General features: G+C 49.0%; 1 protein-coding gene across 1 annotated transcript in view; it reads left to right on the top strand.

Annotated features, from left to right (window-relative positions):
• xkr6b (XK, Kell blood group complex subunit-related family, member 6b) overlaps positions 1-21,646 on the top strand; it is a gene marked incomplete at both ends in the record, with an annotated part of 45,423 nt that extends 23,777 nt beyond the window's left edge. The window contains 2 exons of the mRNA XM_084453740.1: positions 19,606-19,802; positions 20,676-21,646. Of these exons, the coding sequence (XP_084309866.1) occupies positions 19,606-19,802; positions 20,676-21,646 (1,168 nt within the window). The remainder of the gene's footprint in view (positions 1-19,605; positions 19,803-20,675) is intronic.
• Positions 21,647-26,850: the final 5,204 nt, after the last annotated feature.

Genomic DNA, 26,850 nt, shown 5'->3' with positions numbered 1-26,850 from the left:
CACACACACACACACACACACACACACACACACACACACACACACACACACACACACACGCACACGGACAAATCCAGATCCTAGTCTGCACACATCCGCAAGCACACACATGCGCATTTTAATTTTCATAGACATTTGTGATGTATGCACACACACACACTCACACCACACACACACACACACACACACACACACACAACCCACCCACGTCTAATGAGTCACTTCAGTCGGTGGATTGGTCATATTAAACCCTGTGCAGATCCCAGTCTAGTATTTTCTCAGGGATTGGAACCAACCAAGCTCCATTTATGCTCTTTTATCAATCAGCACTCGCTGAGGGAGCGGCCTTCTCTGATACAGGAAAACAGAGCTCGTCCAGCTCAACTCCCCCCCTAACGCGAGTGTTGACCTTCAGCAGATCACAGCTGCTGGAGCTGTAGGCCCACATCTCCGCCAGGGCGCGTGACATCCGACGGGCGCGACATCCTCGAAAGAGCAGGGGCGCTCGGGAGTGCGACCGGGGGGCTCAACGCCCCTCTCCTGTCCCGTCCGTGTTCAGGGCTGCGTTCTCGCGCCGGGGTCGGTCCCCCCGCCTGTCACGTCTTCTCGTCTGTCTCTCTCTCTCTCTCTCTCTCTCTCTGTCGTTATCGCTTCACTCTCTCTCTCCTCTCTCTGCGTCTTCTCTGTGTTTTTCTTCTAATCGCGCCTCCTCCTGTACCTCCACCCCCGTTCTCTTTGATTTTCCGCGCAGGGTTTTTCCCCTGCAATCCAGATTCTCTCCCTCCCTTCCTCTCTCTCATTCTCTCTCTCTTTCCCCCTCTCTCTCTCCCGCTCACCCCCTCTCTCCGGTTTTCCCTCTCCCTCTCTCTCCCTCTCTCTCCCTCTCTCTCCCTCTCTCTCTCCTTCTCTCTCTCTTTCCCCCTCTCTATCCCGCTTTCCCTCTCTCTCTCTCCCTCTCTCTCCTCTCTCTCTCCTTTTCTCCCTCTCTCCCCTCTCTTTCTCTCTCTCTCCCCCCCCCTCTCTCTCTCTCTCTCCCTCTCTCTCTCTCCCTCTCTCTCATTCTCTCTTTCACTCTCTCTCTCTCTCTCTCTCTCCCACTCTCTCATTCTCTCTATCTCTCTCTCTCCCCCCCCCTCTCTCTCTCTCTCTCTCTCCCCCTCCAGCTCTGCATCGTTTCATGTGCAGGTAGAACGGGTGTTCACAGATACAGAGACAGTTTGAGTGAACGAGAGAATGACTGCGTAAGAGGATGGAGGGAGGGAGGGAGGGAGGGAGGGAGGGAGGGAGGGAGGGAGGGAGGGAGGGACACGGAGGAGAGGAGAGCTCTGTGTCTCTCTGCGTCTCTCTCAGGGCTTGACCGGGAGGCAGGCGTGGAGCAGAAGGTTACTCATGCTCTGGGGTTTTGTGAATGAAATGGAATCCTTGGCTCCAGGCCCACTTTTTCTCTCTTCTTCTTAGACCCCCCCCCCCTCCCCCCTCCTCCCCCTTCGTTCAATTCATCAGGAGATTTCCCAGACTGCAACATGTTGGAGTCCGGTTACCCTCACTTAGAGACTCCCAAGGGTCGTCTATCGTCTCTGATGCTTTCTCTCTCCATCTCTCTCTCTCTCCATCTCTCTCTCTCTCTCTCTCTCTCTCTCTCTCTCTCTCTCTCCATCTCTCTCTCTCTCTCTCTCTCTCTCTCTCCATCTCTCTCTCTCTCTCTCTCTCTCTCTCCCAATCTCAAAGTGCTCTGTATGAGTAATGGGCGACCTGTGTTCCAGGGTGTCACCTGATCTCTTGAACATGCAGCCTGCCTCACTGTGGGGTCGGTGGGGGGGAGGGGGGGGGGGGGGGGGGGGGACACGGGAAAACATCATTTATAGGAAATAAGCTGCTATTTTGTCTGAGGGAGTTCATTCATCTCAGAGCTCATCCTCATTGTCGGGTATAATGAGGTTGAGAGGTGTTAAGAGGATCACAAAATATGCAAGAGCAAAGTGGTACTCCACACAGCTTGGTAATAATAGGGTAATACCATGGTAATATCTACATAATTATTAGAAAATTACCTGTAGTTACTAGTAGTAGTTACCTATGTAGTTACCCCCCCTCCCCCAAATCCATTCTTGACATCTTATTTAAGCCCATGATTTGTTATGGCAACAGAGACGGTTTCCATGTAATAATGTGGAATCAGAGCTGGAAAATACATTATTTATTTCTATTTAATTATATGTTTATATCCTTCCTAAAATACCAGCTAAGCTCATGGTGTGCTACCTGGAAACAAAGACAGTCATTTCTATGTAACAATGTGGAATCAGAGCTGGAAAAAGCAGCTTAAACTGTTTCTATTTAATTCTATGGTTAGAATTGGTCCCAGAATGGTCCCAGCAAAGCCCAGTGTTTGGTGTTGTAATGTGGGCCAGTGAACGGACTTCTCAGACGCTGTGCAGAAATAATTTGCGAGCATTATTGACTCTATATATCGAGCACATAGACATCAATTAACTCAAAGCTTTACATACCGACTTAAACAACGGGACCCCGTCTAAACGAAAACAATGACTAACGCTGAACAGTGAACATGTGGCATGTGAGAGCAGCTCGACTAACAATTAGAACCAATATCACACAACGAATTACAGATGAACACAAACCGTACTCATAATGCCGTTCATTCCCTTCTCTCTTACCTCTCACTGCATGTAATTGCATGTAATTCTGATTGGCAACTTTGAGTCATAACACTGGCTAATTACTTCTGCATTACATCTGAGAAGTCCATTCATTGGTCCACTTTGCAATAACAAACACTGCATGGGCTTAGTTGTGATTCTAGGAAGGATGTAACCATAGAATTCAATATGAACAGGCAAAGCTGCGTTTTCCAGTTCTGCTTTCACATAATTTCATAGAAATGTCTGTCTTTGTTTCCAGGTACAAACCCATGAGCTTAGTTGGGATTTTAGGAAGGATATAATCATAATTAAATAGAGACAGAGGATTTCCCAGCTCTGATTACACATTTCGTATTACATGGAAACTGGAAAAAAAAAATCCATGTACAGTAACAATGGTCTTAAATAGGATGCTAGGGATTGGGGGGGGGGGGGGTTAACTACATAAGTAACTACTGTACTACTAGTAACTACTGGTAACTAATGGTACAAGCAAAATACAATAAATCGTATAATACAACTTTTATTGACGCATGACAATAAATTATTCGCAACTACGCCGGACAGGCCATCATTGGTAAACGAGGACTGGTTCGTCATAACTGACCCGCGTGGTTAAATAAAAGTTGTACAGAAACATTTCCAAAAAATACATGTTTGTTCACATCCAGCCTCTCTCTCTCATCACTCTCTCATTCACAGAGCAGGGCCTATAAGAGGGGCCCTCTCTCATTCACAGAGCAGGGCCTATAAGAGGGGCCCTCTCTCATTCACAGAGCAGGGCCTATAAGAGGGGCCCTCTCTCATTCACAGAGCAGGGCCTGTAAGAGGGGCCCTGTCTCATTCACAGAGCAGGGTCTGTAAGAGGGCCCCTCTCTCATTCACAGAGCAGGGCCTGTAAGAGGGGCCCTCTCTCATTCACAGAGCAGGGCCTGTAAGAGGGGCCCTCTCTCATTCACAGAGCAGGGTCTGTAAGAGGGCCCCTCTCTCATTGACAGAGCAGGGCCTGTAGGAGGGGCCCTCTCTCATTCACTGTAGTCTGGGTGTATTTTTTTTAAATGGCACAGCACACATGCCTGGTCCGCACCAGAGAGGGTTCCCGACCGTGCTGAGTGAACTCCCTCCATCCGCTGACGTCTGTGTGGTTGTGTAGGGCCTGTGGGAGGGGTGCGGGGGGCCCAGGTGGCCCCGTCTCTGGGGGTTGTGTAGGGCCTGTGGGAGGGGTGTGGGGGGCCCAGGTGACCCCGTCTCTGGGGGTTGTGTAGGGCCTGTGGGAGGGGTGCGGGGGGCCCAGGTGGCCCTGTCTCTGGGGGTTGTGTAGGGCCTGTGGGAGGGCTGTGGGGGGCTCAGGTGGCCCCGTCTCTGGGGGTTGTGTAGGGCCTGTGGGAGGGGTGTGGGGGGCCCAGGTGACCCCGCCTCTGGGGGGTCCAGGGAACGAGGGCCTCGCCCTGTCAGCACATGAGCCAGCTCTCCCGGCATAGATCCACACAGGAACAGGAGGATTCCCAGGATCCTAATATTGATCTGCTCTCCACCCCTACCCACACACACACACACACACACACACACACAGTGGCACACACAGGCACTCCTGTGTGCTTGCACACACACACACAGACACACACGCACATACACATACACACACACACTGTTAGCAGACACGAGTTGATGGTGTCATCGTAGCCAAGTGTGTGTGTGTGTGCGTGCGTTCTTGTGTGTGTGTAAAAGCTGACACCATAAATCAAGGCTTCTATTCTGCTACACTGCAGTCTGTTGGGTGCCCTATCATATACTCTGTTAGTCCTCTGTTTGGGTGGGGGGGGGGGTGTGGGGGGGGGGGAGGGTCACTCACTAGATGAAAACCGCAGGTCTGCTGCAACTCCCAGTTCTTTTAAATCGAGACTGAAGGCTTTTCTTTTTGCCGTTGCTTTTTATTAAATCAAATAAGTATTCATTCATATGCTCTGTAACTTTTATTCCTGTATTTTATTTTTCCTGCATTTTTTTTTAAATGTCCTTTTTTCCATTTTGTTTTATGTGACCTTTTGTGTGTTTCTTGCACTTTGTCTTGATGATTTAATGTCTCATGTAACACTTTGAATTGCCTTGTTGCTGAAATGTGCTCTACAAATAAACTTGCCTTGCCTAGATGTGTGGAAGTGCTGGGATAGACAGGACTCTGCTCTCCAGTGACTTTGAGTGTGTGTGTGTGCGTGTGTGTGTGTGTGTGTGTGAGTGCGTGAGTGAGTGCGTGAGTGAGTGAGTGAGTGAGTGAGTGAGTGAGTGAGTGTGAGAGGAAGCGGTGTGGTTTCTGTGTGTGTGTGTGTGTGTGTGTGTGTGTGTGTGTGTGTGTGTGTGTGTGTGTGTGTGTGTGTGTGTGTGTGTGTGAGTGTGTGTGTGTGTGTGAGTGCGTGAGTGAGTGAGTGAGTGAGTGAGTGAGTGTGAGAGGAAGCAGTGTGGTTTCTGTGTGTGTGTGTGTGTGTGTGTGTGTGTGTATGTGTTTGAGGGGGCGGGGCTTTGTATGTGTCTGCGTCTTAGCAAGAGAGACCGAGAGGAAGACGATGGAAGATTTCAGGGCTCGCTAAACCGCAGTCAAATCATCGTCTCTCGTTTTTTGATTTGAAGAGATTAAGACTAGATTAGGATTAGGCATCGTCGATGACCGCCTTCTGCATTTCCCATCAGATTACATATCCACACTTTACATATGTGCAGTGTTCCGTCACCTCTACCTGACCTTGTAGGACCCCCTCTGAAATGTCTGCCTCCTTGAACCAGTCCGCCCTCCTCGTTCTCACAACGCAGTTTTGCGGTTGGGTCAAAACCTCGTATCTCCATTTTGTTGATTTTTCCCCCCCTCACTTGAAAGCGGTGACTTTATAACCTCTGAACGCCCGCCGGCCCTGGGACTGATTAAATGTATTTAATTACAGCTAACAGCTCATCATATGGGATTTTATGTTCAGAAACCTAGAAATGGGAATGTTCTTTTCTAGAACATTCCGCAAACTTTTGACCCGGCGGCAGTGGTAGTTTTTACAGGTGAACGCCACTTCCTGTTTAGGTCCCAGGGCCGTGACGGCCCGCTGTCAGCAGCCTGCTAGAGAGGAGTGCAGTGAGGGATGATGGCATAGGTTAGGCTGCTAGCGACCTCAAGTCCGCTGCGAGCCTGATGTTTTGATCTGTCACAACACCACCTCCTCGGTGTGGACTGTCATGGTGAGCACAGATTGATGACTGGGGGCGGTGTGTGTGTGTGTGTGTGTGTGTGTGTGTGTGTGTGTGTGGGGACGACAACATATGCTGTCGGCTGTCGCCCTCCCACCCGCTGATGGTGTGTGGTATAGTGTGAGAACACTGAGCAGCTAGAGGTGTGTGTGTGTGTGTGTGTGTACGTGCGTGGGATCGTGTTTGATAGTCTGTCTGCACCTGCGTGAGTTTGTGCGGGTCTGTGGGCAAGTTTGTGCCTGTGTGTGTGTGTGTGTGTGTGTGTGTGCGTGCGAGAGACAGTTTATTTGACAGTCTGTGCGCGTCTGTGTGTGTGTGATACTCTGTGTGCGTGCTGCATGTGAGTGACCGTGTGAGTGTGTGTGAGCTCATATTGTATGGTTGCGAGTCGCGTGCTTCAGTGTGTGTCTTTCGTGCGCCGGGAGGGGTGGGGGGGGGGGGGGGCTCGGGTAGCCCGCTGTGACAGGAGTGCCGATGAAGATGGATGAACTGAGCGTTCGCCAGTTCCCTCGGAACACTATCCTCGTCTCTTTCAGATGTGCGCGTTACGTAAATAATCTTCCCCCAACAGTCGATGTCCTTGTAAAAATAGCCCAGTGGTCCGACGGCCCCTCTGAAGCCCCCCGCTGTGCGCGTTCTCCGGGGCAACTCCGCTTAAGAGGGAATTAAGGAATATCCATGGATGAGTCGGTTGTGTTCAAACGTACACATCGTTTCATGGGGAGGGGGAGACCCGCCCAGAAATGTTCCCAGAGTACGCTGGAGAGATGGTGTGTGTGTGTGTGTGTGTGTGTGTGTGTGTGTGTGTGTGTGTGTGTGTGTGTGAAGGAGAGGGAGAGAAAGAGAGAATGTGTGTATGTACTGTATGTGAGCACCGATCCGTGTGTGTGTGCGTGTGTGTGTGCATGTGCGTGTGTATGTGTGCGTGTGTGTGCATGTGTGTGTGTCCGTGTGCGTATACAATACGTGTGCGTGTGTGCGTGTGTGTGTGTGTGCGCATGTGTATGTGTGTCTATGCATCTGTGTGCGTGCATGTGCATGTGTGTGTGTCTGTGCGCGTGTGTGTGTCTGTGCAAGCGCGTGCGCGTGTGTAGACGTGTGGAGCCGCCTCCCGTATTTCCATGTCTGGGTGAACATCTATCATCATCATCGTCACCGAGGCGCCGCTGAGCTATGAGGCAGGTTCTCTGGGGGGAACGACCAACACTACACCCACACGTCGGCACAGTCGCTATCAAACGTTTCCTAAACACTCCCATCCCTGGTTAGACACACACACACACACAGACACACACACGCGCACACACGCACTTTCACACAGCAGCGGCGACGACAGAGATGTAACGACGCAGCTGCTGCTTCACATTTTCACGTTTCTCTCCTTTTTTTTTTTGCTGAACGCTGATATATTTTTTTCCCCGCCGCACGTGTCGCTGAAAGGGTTAAGGCGCCGTCCCCCGCCGCAATCACCAACGCCCCCCTCCTCCCCCCCCCGCCTTCTCCTTTCCCCTCCGTGTTTAAATGCGGGGAGGCAAGAGCGGGGCCGGTCCATTTTTTCCCGGTGCCGGGTGGGAGGGGAGAGGCGGCGGGGGTGTGCGCCAGAATGGTACGGGCCGATGGAGGAGCACAGGGGAGAGGAGAGTGTGTGAGAGGAATAGTAAAAAGAGCCCCGAGACGAGAGGAGGGGGGTGGGGGGAGGGGGGTGCGCGGGGGAGGGAGGGGGAGGCGGGGGAGGGGGGGGCGGTGCGCTGGGGGAGGGAGGGGGGGGGGCGGGGGAGGGGATAGGAGGGGGGGGGTACTGTAGAGCGGAGGCACAGAGCCAGAAAATTGCATTGCGTGCTCGGTGATTAGTTTACCTCCTGGGCCTCTTTCTCTCTCTCTCTCTCTCTCTCTCCATCCTCCTCTCTCTCTCTCTCTCTCTCTCTCCTCCTCCTCGCTCACTCTCTCCCCGCCCCCCTCCTCCCCCCTCCCCCACACACACCCTTTTCGGTCTCCTCCGGGGTCTCTCCCTCTCTCTTTCGGCTGTCTCCTCCCCTCTCTCTCTCTCTCTCTCTCTCTCTCTCTCTCTCTCTCTCTGTGCATTTCCTTGTGTCTTTGTCTCTCATTTCCTCTGTGCTCTTCCTCTGTCGCTACATCACCCTGTCACTTCTCTCTATCCTCCCCTTCCCTCTCTCCCTATCCCTCTCCTCCAGTTTCTTGGCGGTTATTGCCCCAGTCCTCTCCCCCCCCTCATCCCCCCCCTCCCCCCTCTCTCTCTCTCTCTCTCTCTCTCTCTCTCTCTCTCTCTTTCTCCCACTCTATATGCTGGCTCGGCTCTCACCTCCGTCCCTCTGCCATCTTCCCCGGGACGTTGGGGGAAAAAAATGTGATGCCACCACGTTCGTGAGCTAGCCAGCACCCCCCCCCCCCCCCCCCCTCCCCCCACCCCCCCACCAAAAAAACAGAAACGCATCATAAAGGGTGATGTTTTCATGTGCGACGATAGCTTCAGGAAATGGACGCCCTGAAAAATCTTTTCAATCAGCCCCTCTTTGGTTCCGGGAATCCGTCAGCGAAACTCTCCAGCAGCATAAGCTACGCTGGCGCTAATTATAGTCTTCAAGTGCAGAAAACTCCATCTTGGAGTGTCTCGGCGTGACAGAACCGCTGGGCCTTCTGCTGTCAGTCGGTGCTCTTTGAAGAGCAAGTGGGTCGAGCCTTTGCTCCCGTTCAAACCCAGCGTAATCCGGGGCCCTCGTCGGGTTCGAGCGCAGCCTGAAAACGCCACAGGAGGAGAGACGAGCTCGCAGCCTAGACCCCACCGCCCGTGTCTCTCTTTCTCTCTCTCTCTTTCCCTCCCTCTCTCTCTCTCTCTCTCTCTATCTGCCCCCTCCCTCTCTCTCTCTCTCTCTCTCTCTATCTGCCCCCCTCCCCCCCCTCTCTCTCTCTTTCTTTTCCTCCCTCTCTCTCTCTCTCTCTCTTTCCCTCCCTCTCTCTCTCTCTCTCTCTCTCTTTTCCTCCCTCTCTCTCTCTTTCCCTCCCTCTCTCTCTCTCTCAAGGTCTTCTTAGCCGATATGGAGTGAGGAGAGAGTCAGAACTGCCATTGTCTTGTTATGTTACCATACCTGAAATTAAACTTGCATTTTAAGAATTTATCGCTGACATAAAATATTGATTTTTTTTGAGCACAGGACAGAACACTCAGGAGCTAGTCCTCTTATCTGTTCCAAAGCATAATAGTATTGCGTAATAAATTGTGTGTGTGTAATAAATTGTGTGTGTGTGTGTGTGTGATGTCCTGCCATTCGCTATCAAAGCCTGTCTTTCCCCTCTGCCACAAATCAAAACTGTTAAATGGATCGTTCATGTCTCTCAATTCTGAGGTCTTTTGAATTCAGTTCCATACAGGAAGAAATGGTTCAGCGGACAAAGACATAATTTGTCCCCAGAGTGCAGATTTTGGTCATGTTGAAGAGATGCAGCATGTAATTAACGTTAAAAAAAAAAGAACTGTCCTTGAATATCACTGTTTCTGACACAAACCTGCGGTATTGCTCTTTTAAAGTCAACAAAGACAGAAAGCCATGTTCTCGAGTGACTTCGACCAACAGGGATAAGATGTAAATACTGAATAGTGAGGTGAGTCTGTACTAGTTAGCATTACACTACATTACATTAGTCATTTTGCAGACGCTTTTATTCAAATGTTATTAAGGTAAATAAATGCATTCAATGTACTGTAGATAGTCAAGAGAACTACTACTGTAGTCACCAGAAATCCTAAGTTTGGCATGACGTTATATCCGTGCATCTCTCTAATGTTGCTAATAGCCTGACAGAAGCTGCCCTTGGCTCTGGTCTTTATGCCCAGCTGGCGTCTGAGAGGGGGTCATTGGCAGAGCCAAGGCCTGATGCTCATTGGCTGGGAAAACAAGCATGAAAAGGGCGCCATTTCTACACAATTAACCGCGTCCCGAGCGCCTGGCGGGCGGACAGAAGCTGCCTTGCCCCCCCCCCTTGCTCTCTGACCGCCACGACGTCCTCCGACCGGGGGCAGGCGGACTGACCGCTCCGAGCGTCTCGAACCCCGCCCTATCGGCGGCCGAGAACGGCGGCGAGTCAAGTCGACGGAGGGGGGCGGCGCTCGTCGGATCCGCCGGACCGCGCCCGGCCCCCGAGGCGGTTTGGGGTTGATGGACCGATCCGCCGGACCGTCGCACAGCATCTGCGCCGTGTCCCGCCCCTCATCTTGATAGTCCAGCTGAATATCGGACGGCGGAGGTCAACCGCTGCTGATAACCGCCAATACCCCGACGATCTATTCACTTCAATCTTTTGTCGGGAGCGGCAGAGCGGGCGAAAGTCTTCCCCGGGCGTTGATTTAGAATCTGCCCTTTGCTTATCCTTGTCGTCGCACAATGGACCGGCGTCCGCCCACGGCCCTTTAAAACCATCTCAGGACGCTACGCCGCGTCTCTGGCCGCCGTCCGGGGGAGCGCCGGGGGCATCACGTGATGGCGTGCGCCGGCGCCGACGCCTTCTCCCCCGGGGGCGGGCGGAGCGTCGCGTGACGGCGGCGGCTCGATCGTAACGCTACCTGAGGGCCGTTGCTAATGGTGACAAACGGCCGTGCAGAGAGGGAGGGAGAGAGGGAGGGGGGGAGGAGTGGTGGAGAGAGAGAGAGAGAGAGAGAGAGAGAGAGAGAGAGAGAGAGAGCTGCTCTCACTACATGTGGAGGGTCAGCGTGTGTGCTCTGTGTACAGATATAAGCGACAGGAAAAGACCGTCTGATGACGCCACATGAAAAAGCGCCACGCCAGGGTCCCGCAGGGAAAGAATTGAATTGCATTGAAACCAATTCAATTATCATATGATTTACATTGCAGAGCTGAGCGTTGAACTGCTGGGCAGCTAAGCACAGACGTCATTTGCATATTTCTCAATTTCTAATCGTAGATTACGACAGATTTGCATTCCATTGTAGAATTAATCTCGAAGCCGGTATTTTGAGGGCTTTTGCATGAATACTAAATCACTTTTCATTACCGACTGTGTTAAATGGCATTTATTTATGGCGCGTTATGATTAGGGTGATAATATTTAGTAGGGGGTGTCCGAGGTAGTTCAGTTGTATGCACACAGGAAACTGAAGGGGCGGAGCTACACTGTATGTCTCGGAGTGTCCTGGTGTGTTGCTGCTCAGCGCCTCCAGTTCCCATCATGCCTCTGGTTCTGTGAGTGGTCCCTCAGCTCTATACAGGACCAGCCCCTGGGTCAAAGCCAATCAGCAAATACAATCAAATACATGTAGGATCACACTCAAATACATGATGTACGATGAAAACAATGGGACATTCCCCAAAATTAGATAAACAAGTAAACATGCACATTAGTGCACACTAAACATGTTGTCCCCCACCCATGATGGACAGTATGTTCCTTTGTGGTTGTGAAGGAGTGGAAACATATTTTCTTCATGATTATGAACATATGAAATGCCTGAAGTGTTATTCATTTAATGTGCATACAGTAGTATTTAATTTACGGAACTCAAAACAAAAAAGTAGCAGGGCCCTTGAGCACTTTCTTTCAATTCAGGATATCCAGAAAACAGCACAAATGACTCTCGTCAGATAGTCCAGCAAAGATGCACCGGTCAGTTTTTCTCTGCCAAAGCAGATGCAGTCATGTCTGACGGTTTGCAGCAGCAACATCAAAGGATTCAGTTTAATATGCAGCGTTTGTTGTTTGGGCTTCATTCGCCCTGCCTCATGTTTTGAGAGAAGCTCGTTCTGTCGAGAGTGAATTTCTCATAACGCTTTATTTAGAACAGGCACATTTAGAACAAGCACTAGATGAGCTACTAATCACTTCAAGCTGTGAACTCTGTGGATTTAGAAAGTAGACAGGCCCTTGAGACAACAAGCATCATTTTTTTTTATGTACAGTACAAAACGAAATGTACTTGGTGATGGAAAAAATGAATCGTGGCAAGAACTCCTAGGTGGGGCTCTGGTACATCTGTGAAGGACAAACAAATGAATGCACGAATTAATTAACTAACTACCTATTACCAACCAACTAACTAACTAACTAACTAACTAATTAACTAACTATCTAACTAATTATACTGCAATATACTACTACTACTTTACTTTACTTTGAATTATTTTATTAATGTACTGTATTTGACCTTGGTAGATTCTGCCTGTGCGTCCAATCCTAAAAATATCGGAGCCTTTATTGGTGAATAGGAGCAATCCCATACGGGCCCCGACAGGCTGTAACTGGACACGCCACACTTCTGTTCAGTTGCAGTCAACCCCGGTATGAAGTTCCCCTTTTGAGATTTAAGACCTGCCCCTCGTCTACAAATCGCTCTCCCTTCCGTCGTAAAAGGCTTTTGTGGGCCACTCAAATACACAGACGGCCATCTGGACCGAGGGGAGGCGTTTTTGCGGTGTTCCCTGGTTCGCTCCGCGGGCGGGCCGCAGCGGTCCTAAATCTGCCCCCGTCACACTTTCATAAAACCTCCGATACTGAACTCGAAAAACACATTTTTATATTTCATATTTATTTATTTTTTTTACCCGGGGCTCGGCATGAACACGACCGCGACTATTGACACGAGTCACGGCGGCGCCGCGGAGAAATGGTGCCTACCGTATGAAGGGGGTCAGAATATACAACCGTTGGCCGTTCTCTAAACACCAACAACAACCGACGGACTGGCGGGAGGAGCCGAAGCGAGCGCCGTTTCTACTCGCGGGGGGGGAAATCAATCCGCGGCGGGCGGGGCGTCGTCGTGACGTAACGGGAAGGAGGGCGGATAAAACCGAGGGGAGGAGAACGAGAGGAAACGGCGAAGGGGGAGAGGGAGAAAGTGTGTGTGTGTGTGTGTTTGAGGTGCTAAATAAGAAAACAACAGGAAGTAACGCCAGCCACCCACATCTCCCCGGGAAGCAAACAGAGGCCAGGTGAAAGTAAAGCAAAGCCAAAGGTCTGAAGAAATTGGATTTTTTTTCCCCCACAGGGGAAGGTGGGGGCGCAGAGAAAACTGTGCCAGTGTGCGTGTGTGTGTGTGTGTGTGTGTGTGTGTGTGTGTGTGTGTGTGTGTGTGTGTGTGTGTGTGTGTGTGTGTGTGTGTGTGTGTGTGTTAGCTCTCGTTGGTATTCCAGGTGTCTCTGGACCCCAGGGAGAACGCTCCCCACTTGCAGTGACTCAAGGTGTGACTCATCGGAGCTGGCGTTCTACACACCTCACACACACACACACACACACACACACACACACACACACACACACAGATTCAAATAGATCACATACAATACATTTACACACAGATACACTGAAACTGAAAAATACCAGACATTGTTTTGCACCCCCTGACTCCCCAGGATGCCTGGCTAGCTCCGCCCGGGCACAGAGAACTATGAGGTCGGGCTCCTCTCTAGGACCCCCGCGGTCGAAACAATGTTTGAGACGCCATTATGAGTCATCTTATGACATGAGATTATGGCAGTTTGCACAGGCCTTCTTTAGATGATAGATGCTGCTAATCCTGGCAGGCGCATGCATGCGTGTGTGTGTGTATGCGTGCGTGTGTGTGTGTGTATGCGTGTGTGTGTGTGTGTGTGTGTGTGTGTGTGTGTGTGTGAGAGCTACTTATCATACCCACCACCCACTCAAGGGATTAGTGTAAGAGTGGTGAGATGACTCACCGGTCAGTGAAGGAGAGGGAGATAGAAGCTTGGCAAGGAAGTCACCCACACACAGAGTTTCTGTGTGTGTGTGTGTGTGTGTGTGGGTGTGTGTGTGTGTGTGTGTGTGTGTGTGTGTGTGTGTGTGTGGACAGGGACAAACCCTCTCTTACTGTAGGCCCCGAGAGAAACAGCTTGAGTATCTCCGACGGTTGATTAGTGATGCGAAAAAAAAACATTTCACTGTATGAGTAATTTGTTGTCATTTCCTCTGATTGTGCATTCTATAGATGGCCGAGTCACTGCCCGTCTCTCTCAGGAGACTCAGGACCCGTCTCTCCAGAGAACACCTGGGCTCCTCCTCCACTAACCTCTCCACCTTGTCAATGTCCTTTTATTTCTATAGCACCATTCATACAATCAATGTAGCACATAGTGCTTTGCATAAAAAGAGATGCATAAAAACATAAATCTTGCAAATACAATGAGAACAGATTTAAACCTTGTAACTGTCCCCCAACAGTTTATCGCTAAAGTCAACTTCCTTTCTCTAGCACTCTGCTGTTGTCACTTGTTCATAGATAGATAGATAGATAGATAGATAGATAGATAGATAGATAGATAGATAGATACTTTAATGATCCCCCTAGGGGGAAATGTAAGACATGGAATGTACAGTCGGCTCACTTCACTCTCGACACTCTTCACTCACCCACAGAGCTCTTCACGGACGGACCCCAGCCTACATCTCAGAACTTTTACCCCCTCACTCTCTGAGTCGGTCGCTGAGGTCATCCGACCAGGGTCTCCTGGCGGTGCCCCGGACCAGACTAAAAACCCAGGGTGACAGAGCATTTGAGGCGGTGGCGCCAAGACTCTGGAACGCTCTTCCCCAGGCCCTGAGAGAGCCATCCACTGAACTCATGTTCAAAAAACTTCTTAAGACACTCGTTCAGGCAGGCCTTCGGCCATCTATAACACCTTGCTGCTCGCAACGTTGTTTTTTCTGTTCTGTGTCGTTTTAATTTTGTCTCGTGTTGTATTGCCTTTGATTTTAATGTATTACTGTAAAGCACTCTGTGCATCCGTTCTGTGAAGAGCGCTATATAAATAAAGCTTACTTACTTACTTACTAAACCTACTGCTAAATGACTAAAATGTAAACATAAAAACACCCCGACTAATTTGCGACAAACCGCCTCACTCACACGCCGTGCTTTGTACTCGCACCCGAAGCCTGGCGTCTTAATTACCCCGCTCTAACCTTCCCCTTCCACCACCAGCTTCTCCCGTTTGGTGTGTTAATAATGCATGATGCCCCAGCTCTTAAGTAACGAAGGCGGTCTGGGCCACGGTGCGACAGCCCAGGTCCGGCGGTGGTGGCGGCGGCAGGCAGGCAGACGGCGGGGTTTGGACGGAACATGACCCGTCGCGGCGGCGGTCCGCCGGGCGCTGCGTACGCCGGGTTAACGAGGCGTGAGAGATCGCTGTGATCCCCGGCCACAGATCACTCACGGGGAGCCGCGCTCTGGGCCTGGCGGAGATGGAAGGTGTGGGAGGAGGGGGGGGGAGGGATGGCACGTCTGGGAGCGGGAGAGGGGTGAGTCAGGGCCCATTTGACCAGGATGCCAGTCTGGACACCAGTTCCCATTATAAGGGAATGAGCGATGCGTGTGCGTGTGTGTGTGTGCATGTGTGTTATGTCCTTGCTGTGTGTGTGTGTGTGTGTGTGTGTGTGCGTGCGTGTTGTTTGTGATACAGCACAGTGGGAGTGTTAGGAGGGTGTGTTTGTGTGAAAGCTGCATGTATGACTGGGTTATTACGGCTGTGTTGGGGAACGTGATAAGAGTGGGATTCAAATGTGTCTGACAGTGTTGTGACTGAAAGTGTATTAATGATATTAATGTGTTCATGTTTTTCCTTGTGTTCTTTGACAGTTCAGAGTTCTTGTCTGTTGGTGTTCATGAGCTTTTATAAAGCCTTTTGTGTAACATTGAATGTTAAAACGGGCTACACAAATACAATTTTATTTGATTTATAGGCTTACTGAAACACATGAACCTATGTAACAAACTATTGTATGTTACACTGTTCAACATTCAACATGAGCATATTCAATTCAATATTCCATGTTACTGTATGTACTGTAGGCTACACTTAAAAACGCCTGATTTCAGCGGGAAAATGGACTTGCGGGCGGCATTACTGTAAAAGGTTGTGTACCGTTAGGCCTACTGTACCGGCGAGGACTGTCACCATGACGTGTGACATCTGGGCTAATGGAAACCAGGCCGGCGTAGGCCGAGGGCTTCTGGAGGTTTCCGCGGCGTGTCGTTAGCGGGAGAGGAGGGTCGGCTAGCTCCCCCTGACATTTACCAGTCGGCCCAGAAATGTCACGGAATGCCAGGCTCTACCTCTGGATGTGACGGTGCTGCGCGGAAGTCTTAGCCATTGATCCCGAAACGTTGTGTCGTTCTCCATCCCCCCACCACCACCACCCCTCCCCACATGCCCAAAGTCCAACACAGAATTCCCTTTCCTCAGGCTACACACAGATACTCCCCCCCCCCCCCCCCCCCCCGAAACCACAGGGGAATTGAGCGCTCCGGATCACGGCGACATTATAGTGTGAAAGCTTTGGCTCTGGTTTCGCCCATGGGTACTAATCCCATAACAGTAAAGAATGGGCCGGTGGGCCAACACGGACATTGATTCACCGAACCACAGTCACTCCTCCATTTTGCGTTTGCAATCGTATCCTTAAAAACATATTTTAGTCCACATCCTGTACTGTAAGCAGACACTAGATAAATAAGGTGGTTTAGGCCTAGTTTATACTGACAAACTATAGCTCAACTGTCTCATACAGCATATAAACTAGGCTTTTGGCTGCCTTGTCAGTTGGTATCTGAGTCATCACAAATAGTTGCTGTCTAGACTTCATCCTCCTCATTTGCGAGTTCCGTGGCCCCGCACAGTTTCAGAGGGAGCTCCCGACTGGTGCATCGACTCCTATCTCCTCACAGCGTCGCGCGCCACTGATGGGGAAACTGTGTCTCTGGAGGTTAGCTAATTGAGTGACTGACTCAACAAAGTGGGAAATGGCAGTTTTGTTAGATAGGCCTACCTATCTAACACTAACACTTTTCACCAGGCTGCATCTCTTCTCTTGGTTTTAGCAAAGCTGGAATAGTATGCAAAGGTATTTGGTTGTTGGTCCCTCATTGGTCCTGATAAAAAAAAAAACTATTGTGAATTCTGGATAGGGATGCACGATATATCGGCAATCATATTGGTATCGGTCCGATGTGGAAAACAGGGCAGATGTGAACAACAGATAATAATTTATGTCTAGCTGCTGTCTTGTGTGTTGTTTTTGAGAGGAAACAATGTGGTAAATCTATGATTTATCAGCTTTTCCAAATATTTGGGGGATAGAAACAGTGTTTCCATGTATTTTTCAGTATGTACAACATTTGATTATCATATAAACTTGTTTTTATACAGAACATATCGACATCGGTAAATATCGGTTATCGGCCATAACAGCAATGTTAATATCTGTTATCGGCCAAAATGTTCGTATCGGTGCATCCCTAATTCTGGAGTCTGTGCAGATGTGCCACAGATGTATTCAAAAATGAAGTTGTAGTTGTTTCATGTTTATAGTATAGGATTTACAGTACACTTGCATATCCGATGTCTTGCTCCGGTGTGTGTCTGGGAACGTGGCTGGGTCAAGGTTCCACGACGTCATGATGTCTCCCTCCCTAAGGAGCCGCTTGGAGTGTTTTCTTTGAACCGCCGAGAACCTCGTTCGATTTTTTTCGGTCGGGTTCAACCGAGTCCAGACGAGTGTCACACTTCTTAGCCCCCGGATTTAGAAAGCGCCGGCTCTCTGTTTGTTTTGGGAGGGCTACTGTTCGGGCTATTTCTGTCCCTGCGATGCCATTGTCCTCGGTTGGCTGCCTTCGCATCAAGTGGTAGATTTATGAGGACACTCTGCCAGCCTGGTCTGATAGGGCCCCTCGGTCCTGATCACACACAGCCGTGGGCGCCCAACTAGAGGGGAATTGTAAACCAATTTAACTACCATGGAGCTTCCAATCATTGTATTCTCACAAGGGCAAAGTGGGGTTAACGACTGAGCGTCTGTACAGTAGTACTCTTTAACCTCTGGCGCGGTGAGACGCGTGAGACAGCGTATTTGTTGAGTCGGCAGTCTCTCCATTTCCTGTCAGGTTTTTCTCAGGTAGAGGCCTTGACACACGACACTGAACATTTTCAGGGACAATGAGATGTTGTCATCCACAGCACAGGCATACAGTATATATATATATATCTTTTGTGCTTTATTGTTTGTTCATTGTTTGGCTTCTATTGCTGCAGTACCCTCCACAACAAGCCCACACCTAACGATGATTGTGGTCATAATTAGCCATATCAAAACTCAGAGCTGCTTTATTACATTTGGCACAAAAATGTGCCTCAATTGTGTCTTTCAAAGGTGGCAGAAGTCCTTTGATTACCACCGGGGCTTGAATCAATTAGCTTGTTCTCCGCTGTGCCAGCCTCTCTTTTGGCTCCCTGGGACCCTGCCATCTCCCCGTCCTTGTCATGTTCGGATTATTATGGACCCAGCGTATTGGTCTGAAGTGTCATTCACATGACACATTGACATTGAAAAATAAGTTATTATATATGACTCCTCTTACCAAAGTACTAACATGATAGATAACAAAACCAACTTGTAACGTTTGTTTGCTCTGCACGCAGCGCTAGGAATTCATATAGCAGCAGCAATTCATAACAGCCATTTTGTGATACCTACTTTGATGATCGCATTTTCAATCTCAGCCTCTGTCATTCAGCGTCTCTTAACAACCCTCATTGGTCTAGCTAGCCTGTTCAAGATTTAAAAACACTGATGAGAACAAAGTAGTGTTCTACCACACACTAACAGATGGCATTGTTATCAACGCTGTACAGAGCTGTACAGTAGTAGCACTTTTTCTACCGTAGGCCTAGCCTAGCAATGAGTCACACTGTTTCACTGCTAATGCTAACACTTCCCCTGCTGAGTGCAAATGAAAATAATGATCGCGTTGTGGGTTAAAGTGTGCGAGTGTAAGCAGAGATTAGGGGTAGAGCGGTAAATCTGTAAATGCCCGGACTAAAGTTTAGCTGAGCCACCTAGTGTTGTTTCAACGTCATTACAAGTATAAGGCCTGCTGAGCACTGATGGAGGGAGACAGGCAGAGTAAAAAGTTGCTTTTCAACTCGCCACACACCATAGAGCTACGATACGATATTGTGCTACGATAACGAAGCTCATGTTCTCTGTCTCGTCGACAACCTACCCGCTACTCAACCGTTCTTGAATAAGCCTCAATCTTTAGGTATGGCCCCCCTGTTTTTCTCCACAGGGATATTTGGCGTCATTATTATCTAAATAAGCCTTGAAAAGAGCCGTGTCTTCGGTGAAACTACAAAGGCTTGTCGATGCCATAGATCCCGGCGAATGTGGTGGGGAATGTTACGTTATTGGCACGCCCAACCTGTTCAGTCGATCAATGCTAGACGTTCCACTGACAGATCTGTCTCTGCCTCTCTCTGCCCACCGGACGGACGCCTGTCTCTCTCCATTCGCTTAAACCCTCGCGGTCGGCATCGTATTCCTCCGCTCAGAAAAGCCAAGTGTATTTCATTTCACATTCTCACAAAGTCAACATCACATACAGCTATGCGGGTGTGAGATACCGTATACATTACAGTAGCAGCAGACATTGAAGCCAGTGTTAGACATTTCTCTATCATATTGACTGATATCAATACCAACAGGCCATTTGACACCAGTAGGACAGTTAATATCTCATACATCCCTCATTTTCTTCCCTTTCCTATAACATGCTATAACTACAAGAACGGAGTCTTCAAATACTTCCATTGAATTCTACCGAACGGTGAATAATTATCTAAAATCAATCATCTGAAATCGTCTAAAACCACCCACCCTCTCTTTGTTCTGCTTGCAGGTACATCCGCACCATGTACCTGGGGATCCAGAGCCGTCGGCAGAAGGAGAACCAGAGGCGCTTCTACTGGGCCATGATGTACGAGTACGCGGACGTCAACATGCTGCGACTGCTGGAGACCTTCTTGGAGAGCGCCCCTCAGCTGGTGCTACAGCTCTGTATCATGATACAGAGGAACAGGGCTGACCGGCTGCAGTGTAAGGCGTCCCCCAAGGGTCCATACTAGGACCCTTCTCGTTTTGGGTTTTGGTTACAAATGTTGTTCTGTGAAGATGTCTTTGAAGATATATTTTTTTCCTCCTCTCTTCTCTACGAGTATCTTGAGGTTGATTATGGGAATTTGTGTGCCTGTCACAAGGCTTGATATTTGATGACAAAGCACACAGCAAGTGCTGGTGTAGCCTTTGATCAAAGTCTATATTGTCATTCAGTTTCTGTCAAATTTCATAGGTATAGGTACTATATTCGATTTATATTAATAACAACAAGATATTGTTACTATAATAACCATTCTGATTTCACTTTGAAGTCATGGTCTCTCAAAGTCAACAGTCTCTCAAAACTAGAGACAAGAGAATACGGAATCACTCAATCACAATCACAAATCACACCCAATCACACCGGTTTCACTACATTTCTGAAATGTGTACCCAGCATTTTAAGGTCCATAGCAACCGTATTTTTTTTTTGTTGAGTTGCGATATGCTGCCACTCAGTATATAATGTAGCTGTATAATGCTGAACCATTTCTCACATTGCAGGTGACTGCATTGTCAGCTATGCGGATGTCTTGATGAGTATGGACTGTCTTGGGAAACAAGACTGGTGTAGTAAACAAGACGTCTGAACAAGCGTGACTGCATAGCATAGAATAAAACGTTCAACAGCAGAATCCCTCAGAAGAGGGAGGATGTGAGGATCTGCACATTCAAACAAAGCATTTGAGAACACAACGGAAGCTGCAGTCACGATATTCAGGAAACACAACAGCTAAACTCTAGTTGCACCCTCCCCCCCCCCTCTCTCTCCCCCTCTCTCTCTCTCTCTCTCTCTCTCCATGTCCATTTCAGGCGTGTCGGTCGTGGCCTCCCTCCTGTCTCTGGCGTGGGTCCTGGCCTCCTACCACAAGCTGCTGCGCGACTCCCGCGACGACAAGAAGAGCATGAGCTACCGCGGCGCCCTGGTGCACCTCCTCTGGCGCCTGTTCACCATCTCGTCGCGTGTGCTCTCCTTCGCCCTGTTCGCCTCCGTGTTCCACCTGTACTTCGGCATCTTCGTGGTGCTGCACTGGTGCGCCATGGCCTTCTGGGTAGTGCACGGCGGCACCGACTTCTGCATGTCCAAGTGGGAGGAGGTGCTGTTCAACATGGTGGTGGGCGTGGTCTACGTCTTCTGCTGGTTCAACGTGCGCGAGGGCCGGACACGCTACCGCATGGTGACCTACTACACGGTGGTGCTGCTGGAGAACGCCCTGCTCAGCGCCCTGTGGTACGCCTACCGCGACCCGGCCACCACCGACGCCTACGCCTCCTCCGCCCTCTGCGGCGTCTTCCTGTGCTTCGCCTCGGGCGTGGCCTGCATGGTCCTCTACTACGGCGTCCTGCACCCCATGGGCCCCCGGCTGCGCGTGCTGGCCAGCTCCTGCTGCGCCGAGCTCCTGTGGGGCCTCCCCTTGCCGCCGGAGGCCGAGCCCATGGCGCCCACGCCGGGGCCCCGGGGCTCCCAGGCCACGCCCACCAGGGGCCTGGCGGGGGACTACGCGGAGTCCGACGAGGCCGCCGCGGACACCTGCCTGCCCGTGTTCCAGGTGAGGTCCACGGAGCCCGTGGACGCAGCCGGCAGGCCCATCCGCCCGGAGGGGCCCCTCATCAAGATAGACATGCCCAGGAAGCGCTACCCGGCCTGGGACGCGCACTTTGTGGACCGGCGCCTCCGCAGGACCATAAATGTGCTTCAGTACATCAGCCCCAATGCGGTGGGCATCAGGTATAGGGACGGGCCCCTCCTCTACGAACTCCTACAGTACGAGTCCTCCCTCTGAAGGCGTTCTCTCCGTCTCTCTCTAACCCACACACACACACACACACACACACACACACACACCCAAACACACACACACACACACACACACACACACACTCACTCACTCTCTTTCTCTGTCTGTCATTCTGTTCTTCGTCCCCCATCGGATCTGACCCCTTTCCATTTTGGTGCTTTTCCCTCACTCCTGACCATTCAGTTCTTCATGCAGATTGTGTGTGTGTTTTTGTGTGTGTGCGTGTGTGTGTGTGTGTGAGGAATCTGTCCAGAGAATATATAGCAAACGATCATAGTTTATTTTGGGAAACATTAAGAGAAAAAAGAAAAGAAAACCTAGCCTATGGAACATTTCAAAAATAGGATATTATATAACCCCCCTTCCCCCCGCATTCGTTTGGGGAGTTTTATGCGTGTGAGTGTGTAGATAATGTATGAATGTGTCAATTTGATGTATGCCCAACACATATACTGTATTGATGGTTCAACCTACTTGTGAAGGGCGTACGTGTTTCCCAGTGATGTGGGACTGGTGCACAGCCTGATGGGAATGATGGAGGACCTCTCCCAGCTGTGGCACGTCTTTGCACCCCAACACTACTGCCATTCCTAAATTGCAATATCATTCAACCAGACCTAATAAAGACACGGTAGCATTTCTTTCGAGAAGCACATAATAACTAAAAGGCACATATGCGACATTTCCGATTTCTGCGTCCAAAGCGATTATCGGAAGTGATTGTGAAATGACAAATGTCCCTCTTCAGACAACCTCTCTCGGCAGAGGTTGTTCACGATAGCACAGATTTCACATTCAAGCTCTTTCTAGCAGAATCCAACCTATAAGCTGCAAAAAGCACAAAAAAGCAAAACTGACCTTCATTCTCAATGTCTCCAATGAACAGTGCCCTCTGCTGATAGCAACCGTTCACAGCATGCCAAATATGGTCATTTCCATGCCTTGCCTTGTGTTGCTTTGACCTTTGACCCGAGATGAGGTCAGTAGAAAGGAAGATCAATGAACACTGAACACGCAGGTAAGATGAAAAAAACCATCTCTCACTTACAAGAAATTCTCAATAATACATTGTAATTAATAAAAGAAACGCTTTGCATGGGATAGAAGACAGCACAATATTTGGGGATGTTTTGAAAAAAAAAAAAAAAAAAGTAGCACAATGGTTGTCAGTGGACGTTCTGTGTTTGTGAGTGGAGATTAAAACATTCCAAAGAACTTTTATTTATAAATGCTGAAATTCTGTATATTAGTATGGCAAACATAAAAGTACATGACATGCATCAGAATGTGTTCAAAAGCAACAATCAAAAGAGAACGTTGACGTGTGTGTGGTGCAAAGACTGCCTTTTAGAAACTCCTCTACCATTCCCTGCTACTGCCTAGAGTGTTAAACGAACAAGCCCCTCCCCCCTATAATTTTTATAATGTATGGCCCATGTTATTATTTTCACTGAGGTTTAAGGTTGAGTGATTAGCTCATTGGGTGCAAACACTTGTCAAGGGTTCTGGGAGGGAATCCTGTTTGTGTCTATATTGTATTGCATTATACTTAAGTGTTTTCTGTGCCCTTTTCTTTGGTACATGCCGAAACGACGCCAATACCCGGAGTGTGGTACTTGGTTCTTTTTTTACGCCACAAAATGTTAACGTGTTAAAAGGTTCACCTCAAGGCCACGCGTCACATGAGGAGGCTTCTCTTTACAAGTGTGCGCAGGGCGGCTACTGGGGCTGTTTAAAACCAAGCCAAATCGCATGTCTTGCAGTACCTTTTCCTCGCTCATAGCGCACCTATTAGCTCCCTTCCACCACGAGAACTAGCCGATGTGTACAGGTGTGCCATGTGTGCAGTACTGAGGTTGTACATGTCTCTTATCTTCTCCCGCCTCAATCAATAGGGGTGACCAATGTCATTCAAGGGGATGATTCCATGTTCATCTCTGCGGAAATTAAGAATTTGCCTTCTATGTCATAGGAGCTTGACACAAATTTCAAAGAGAGGGCTACTGCAAACTAATGAGAAAAAAAGTGAATGCATTTCATAGTCCGGTTTATCCATTTACTTGATGTGTCATCTAGGTGAAAATGTGTATTTTTTACATTGTAGTGTATGGCATGCATTTAGTATGAAGCATTAGTACAAAGACACCCACACTGGGATACTCAAGAGCCCCGCACAAAATGGAGGTTTTCGTGCTCTGGCCCCCTGCCCTCTGCAGTGCTCTGGCCCATCGTGCCTGCTAACATCGTACTGTAACAGGCAGAGGCCATGGGGGTCACAACCTTTTTGGGGTGAAGGGGTTCTTGCCAGGGCTGGAAAAGAACACGAGGACAGACGCTGTGAGTGTTTCTATGTACAGTATTGTTGTGTGTGTGTGTGTGTGTGTGTGTGTGCGTGCGTGTGTGTGTGTGTGCGTGCGTGTGTATGTGTGCGTGTGCGTGCGTGTGTATGTATGTGTGTGAGCATGTGTGTGAGCATGTGTGTGTGTTTGAGATGGTGATGTTGCGTGTACGTAGCTATTTGGATCCTGAACCTGTATGTGTGTGTGTGTGTGTGTGTGTGTGTGTGTGTGTGTGTGTGCACGCGTGCGCACGCACGTAGGTACGCATGTGTGTGCGTGTTGCTTTTCATGTGAGCATGCGTGTGTGTGTGTGCGTGTGGGTGTGCGTGTGTGTGTGTGTGTGTGTGTGCGTGCGCGAGCGTTCGACTGTGTCCATGCACGTGTGCGTCTCCCTAGCCTGCTCAAACAGTGCTGTCCTCCGGCCCACAGTTTGGCTCCGCCCCTGGTTGCTGCTCGCCCCTCTCACCCCCCTCCAGCGTGCCGGGCTCGGGAGTACTCCCATGTAAAAGTCCACTTCCTGGTTTCCAAAACAAAGGGGGGGGGTGGGGCTGAACAACTGGAGATCCTGTGTGAGAACATGCATTGAGGTGCACTGCCATTACGAAGAGTTTTAACATCTGTGGCCTACTAGCCACTCTTCGCTTCAGCGATGTTCAGCCCTGAATAATTGAGAACTGTTGGGTCAGCTAAAGTGGGAAGTCACACATCTCTATGAAATTCCTGTCAGTATGCAACTTCTTCATTGTTTACCATAGTGGGAGATAAAAAGGTTCACACTCGTAGATATAAGACAAACATAGAGAGAAACAAAACAAAAAAAAACTATTCAGCAGACAACCCAAGGGTTCCTCAGGACCAAGGATCAAGACCACTCAACCAGCTGACTCAGGGGTCTCTCAATGCAGTGACTATCCCAGGCATGTCCTCAAGGGTCTCCATTTTCTCCTCAACATATTGCATTCTTGTACACTGTTGTCTGCTGGGATATCGCCAAAATGTTTGGGAATTTCTCTTGTTCTTGTTTTTCTCTCTCTTGCGTGTGGGGTTACTTGTTTGTGTGGTGATTTCACAGTGTGCAGGCTTTGTGTGAGTTGGCTGCCTGGTATTCCATGGTGCATCCTCTCCGAACACCATTGAACTCTTAGATAGGGGTATGGGTCCCAAAACAAACCAGGTGCAGAATCAGATACACTGTGATTCATTCATTCCTTTTGACATACGGTAACCGCGACGCCAGCTGGTGTGGTGTACGCAGGATGTTAATGCTTCATTCAATGGTGCTTAACCTCGCTTGAGACCAATTCATACCGACACAGGGCGCAGTCCTCAAAGGTTTGGACCAAGACAGTAAGATAATGTTCTTGATGATTTACCTTAAGTTCAGCTGAATTAAGTGAAGGTCGCTTTAATGTGAAACGATGCTGTCACTCATTACGGTAAAAAGTTTTGTTTACATTCTATATATAATTTTACTCTTAGCAATTCTCTGATAGCCTATAGCGCATTATGACTTATCCGTTGTCCACAAGTCGAGTAACGAGTTTGGAACACTTCTAATGATTCTCTGAAGCATTCCTTAAGAATGTTTTGCTTCTTCCAGGTCTTCTTTGTCCAATCAGTGTGAAGTGTAAGCTAGAAAAACGTACATACAGTCAGTAAAAATGGGGGATTACCTGTGAATAATGCTGAGACACTCCCAATTCTGCTTCCCTTGACCGCCACGAATCACAGCACACAGCAAGAGCGTCCAGAACAGCAGGAATTCGGCTTCTCACTCCTTGTTGTAGTGCCTTGTTACTTTGGGTGCTTCTCTCCAGCCATGGCAGCCAGGTCCACAAACAACAATGCCAGAGTCTTTCTTTACTTGTTATATCATGTGCCACCAGCACAATAACCAAGATTACTGAAACCAAACAACGCAAAAGGGTCAGTTTCCTCAACTCTGACTAAGCCAAGTCTGTGTGTTAAATCACTCCTTCAATGATGACTCTTAACTGAAGATGCTTTTTAATCTAGACGCTTCGTCGGTTGAGGTAACTGGCCCAGAGTGTGCTGGTGAAAAGAAAAGCCACTACTACTAACAGGCCTACAACTTGAGTTACTACAATGTTGAAACTGATTCCACTCACCGAGTGACAGAACCAGGATTTGGGAACTTGTCTGTGAACTTTATTTATTTTGTTCTTAAGAGGACAGAGTAGGCCTAATTAAAACGTGAGGCAATACTGAACATCTGCACTTGAAAGTTGAGCTCCACATTTTTCTTGCCGAATCAGCAACAATCCCAGTTGATTCGGCTAGTTTGTGAGGGGAGAGTTGAGAATGTCCAGAAATTGAGTTAGTTTGAGTCTTGACAGACGACAGCCACGATGGCGCTGAATAATTTGGTCGATGATTGTTATATGTACGTCTGTCTATGCCTTCTTCTGTCTTGCAAGATGAATGATTTGTAGTGCCAACAAGTTAACCTTTGTCATTTGTCTTGTGAACAAAATGTCTAGCCAAATGGAAAAATGCCTGCAAAAAACTTTAGTGGGGAAAGTAATGGGAGAGTTTTAGAGAAGTGACTGTTGACAAACTGTTGGGTTGAATAACTTCAGAATCTCCATCAGTTGGAATGGTGTAAGAAAACAAATATCTCATTTGAAAGGTGCAAATCGCTGACTCACCTTCCCGCCCCTCCCGCCAAATCATCTCCTGATTTTCCCAGCGTTTCCCAGCATGCCTTTAGACCTCATTGTAAGGTGGCCCTCAACATATTAGCATGTTAGTGCTCTCTACTGTACAATGCCCCTGTCTCTTTCTGAATTTCTCTGAATGCATTGATGTGTAGCAGCAGAACATCAAAGT

The sequence above is a fragment of the Borostomias antarcticus genome (genome assembly GCF_949987555.1).
Source record: "Borostomias antarcticus genome assembly, chromosome: 19".
NCBI lineage: Eukaryota > Metazoa > Chordata > Actinopteri > Stomiiformes > Stomiidae > Borostomias > Borostomias antarcticus.
The sequence above is the reverse complement of the archived record's forward strand: the minus strand, read 5'-3'. Positions and strand labels throughout refer to the sequence as shown.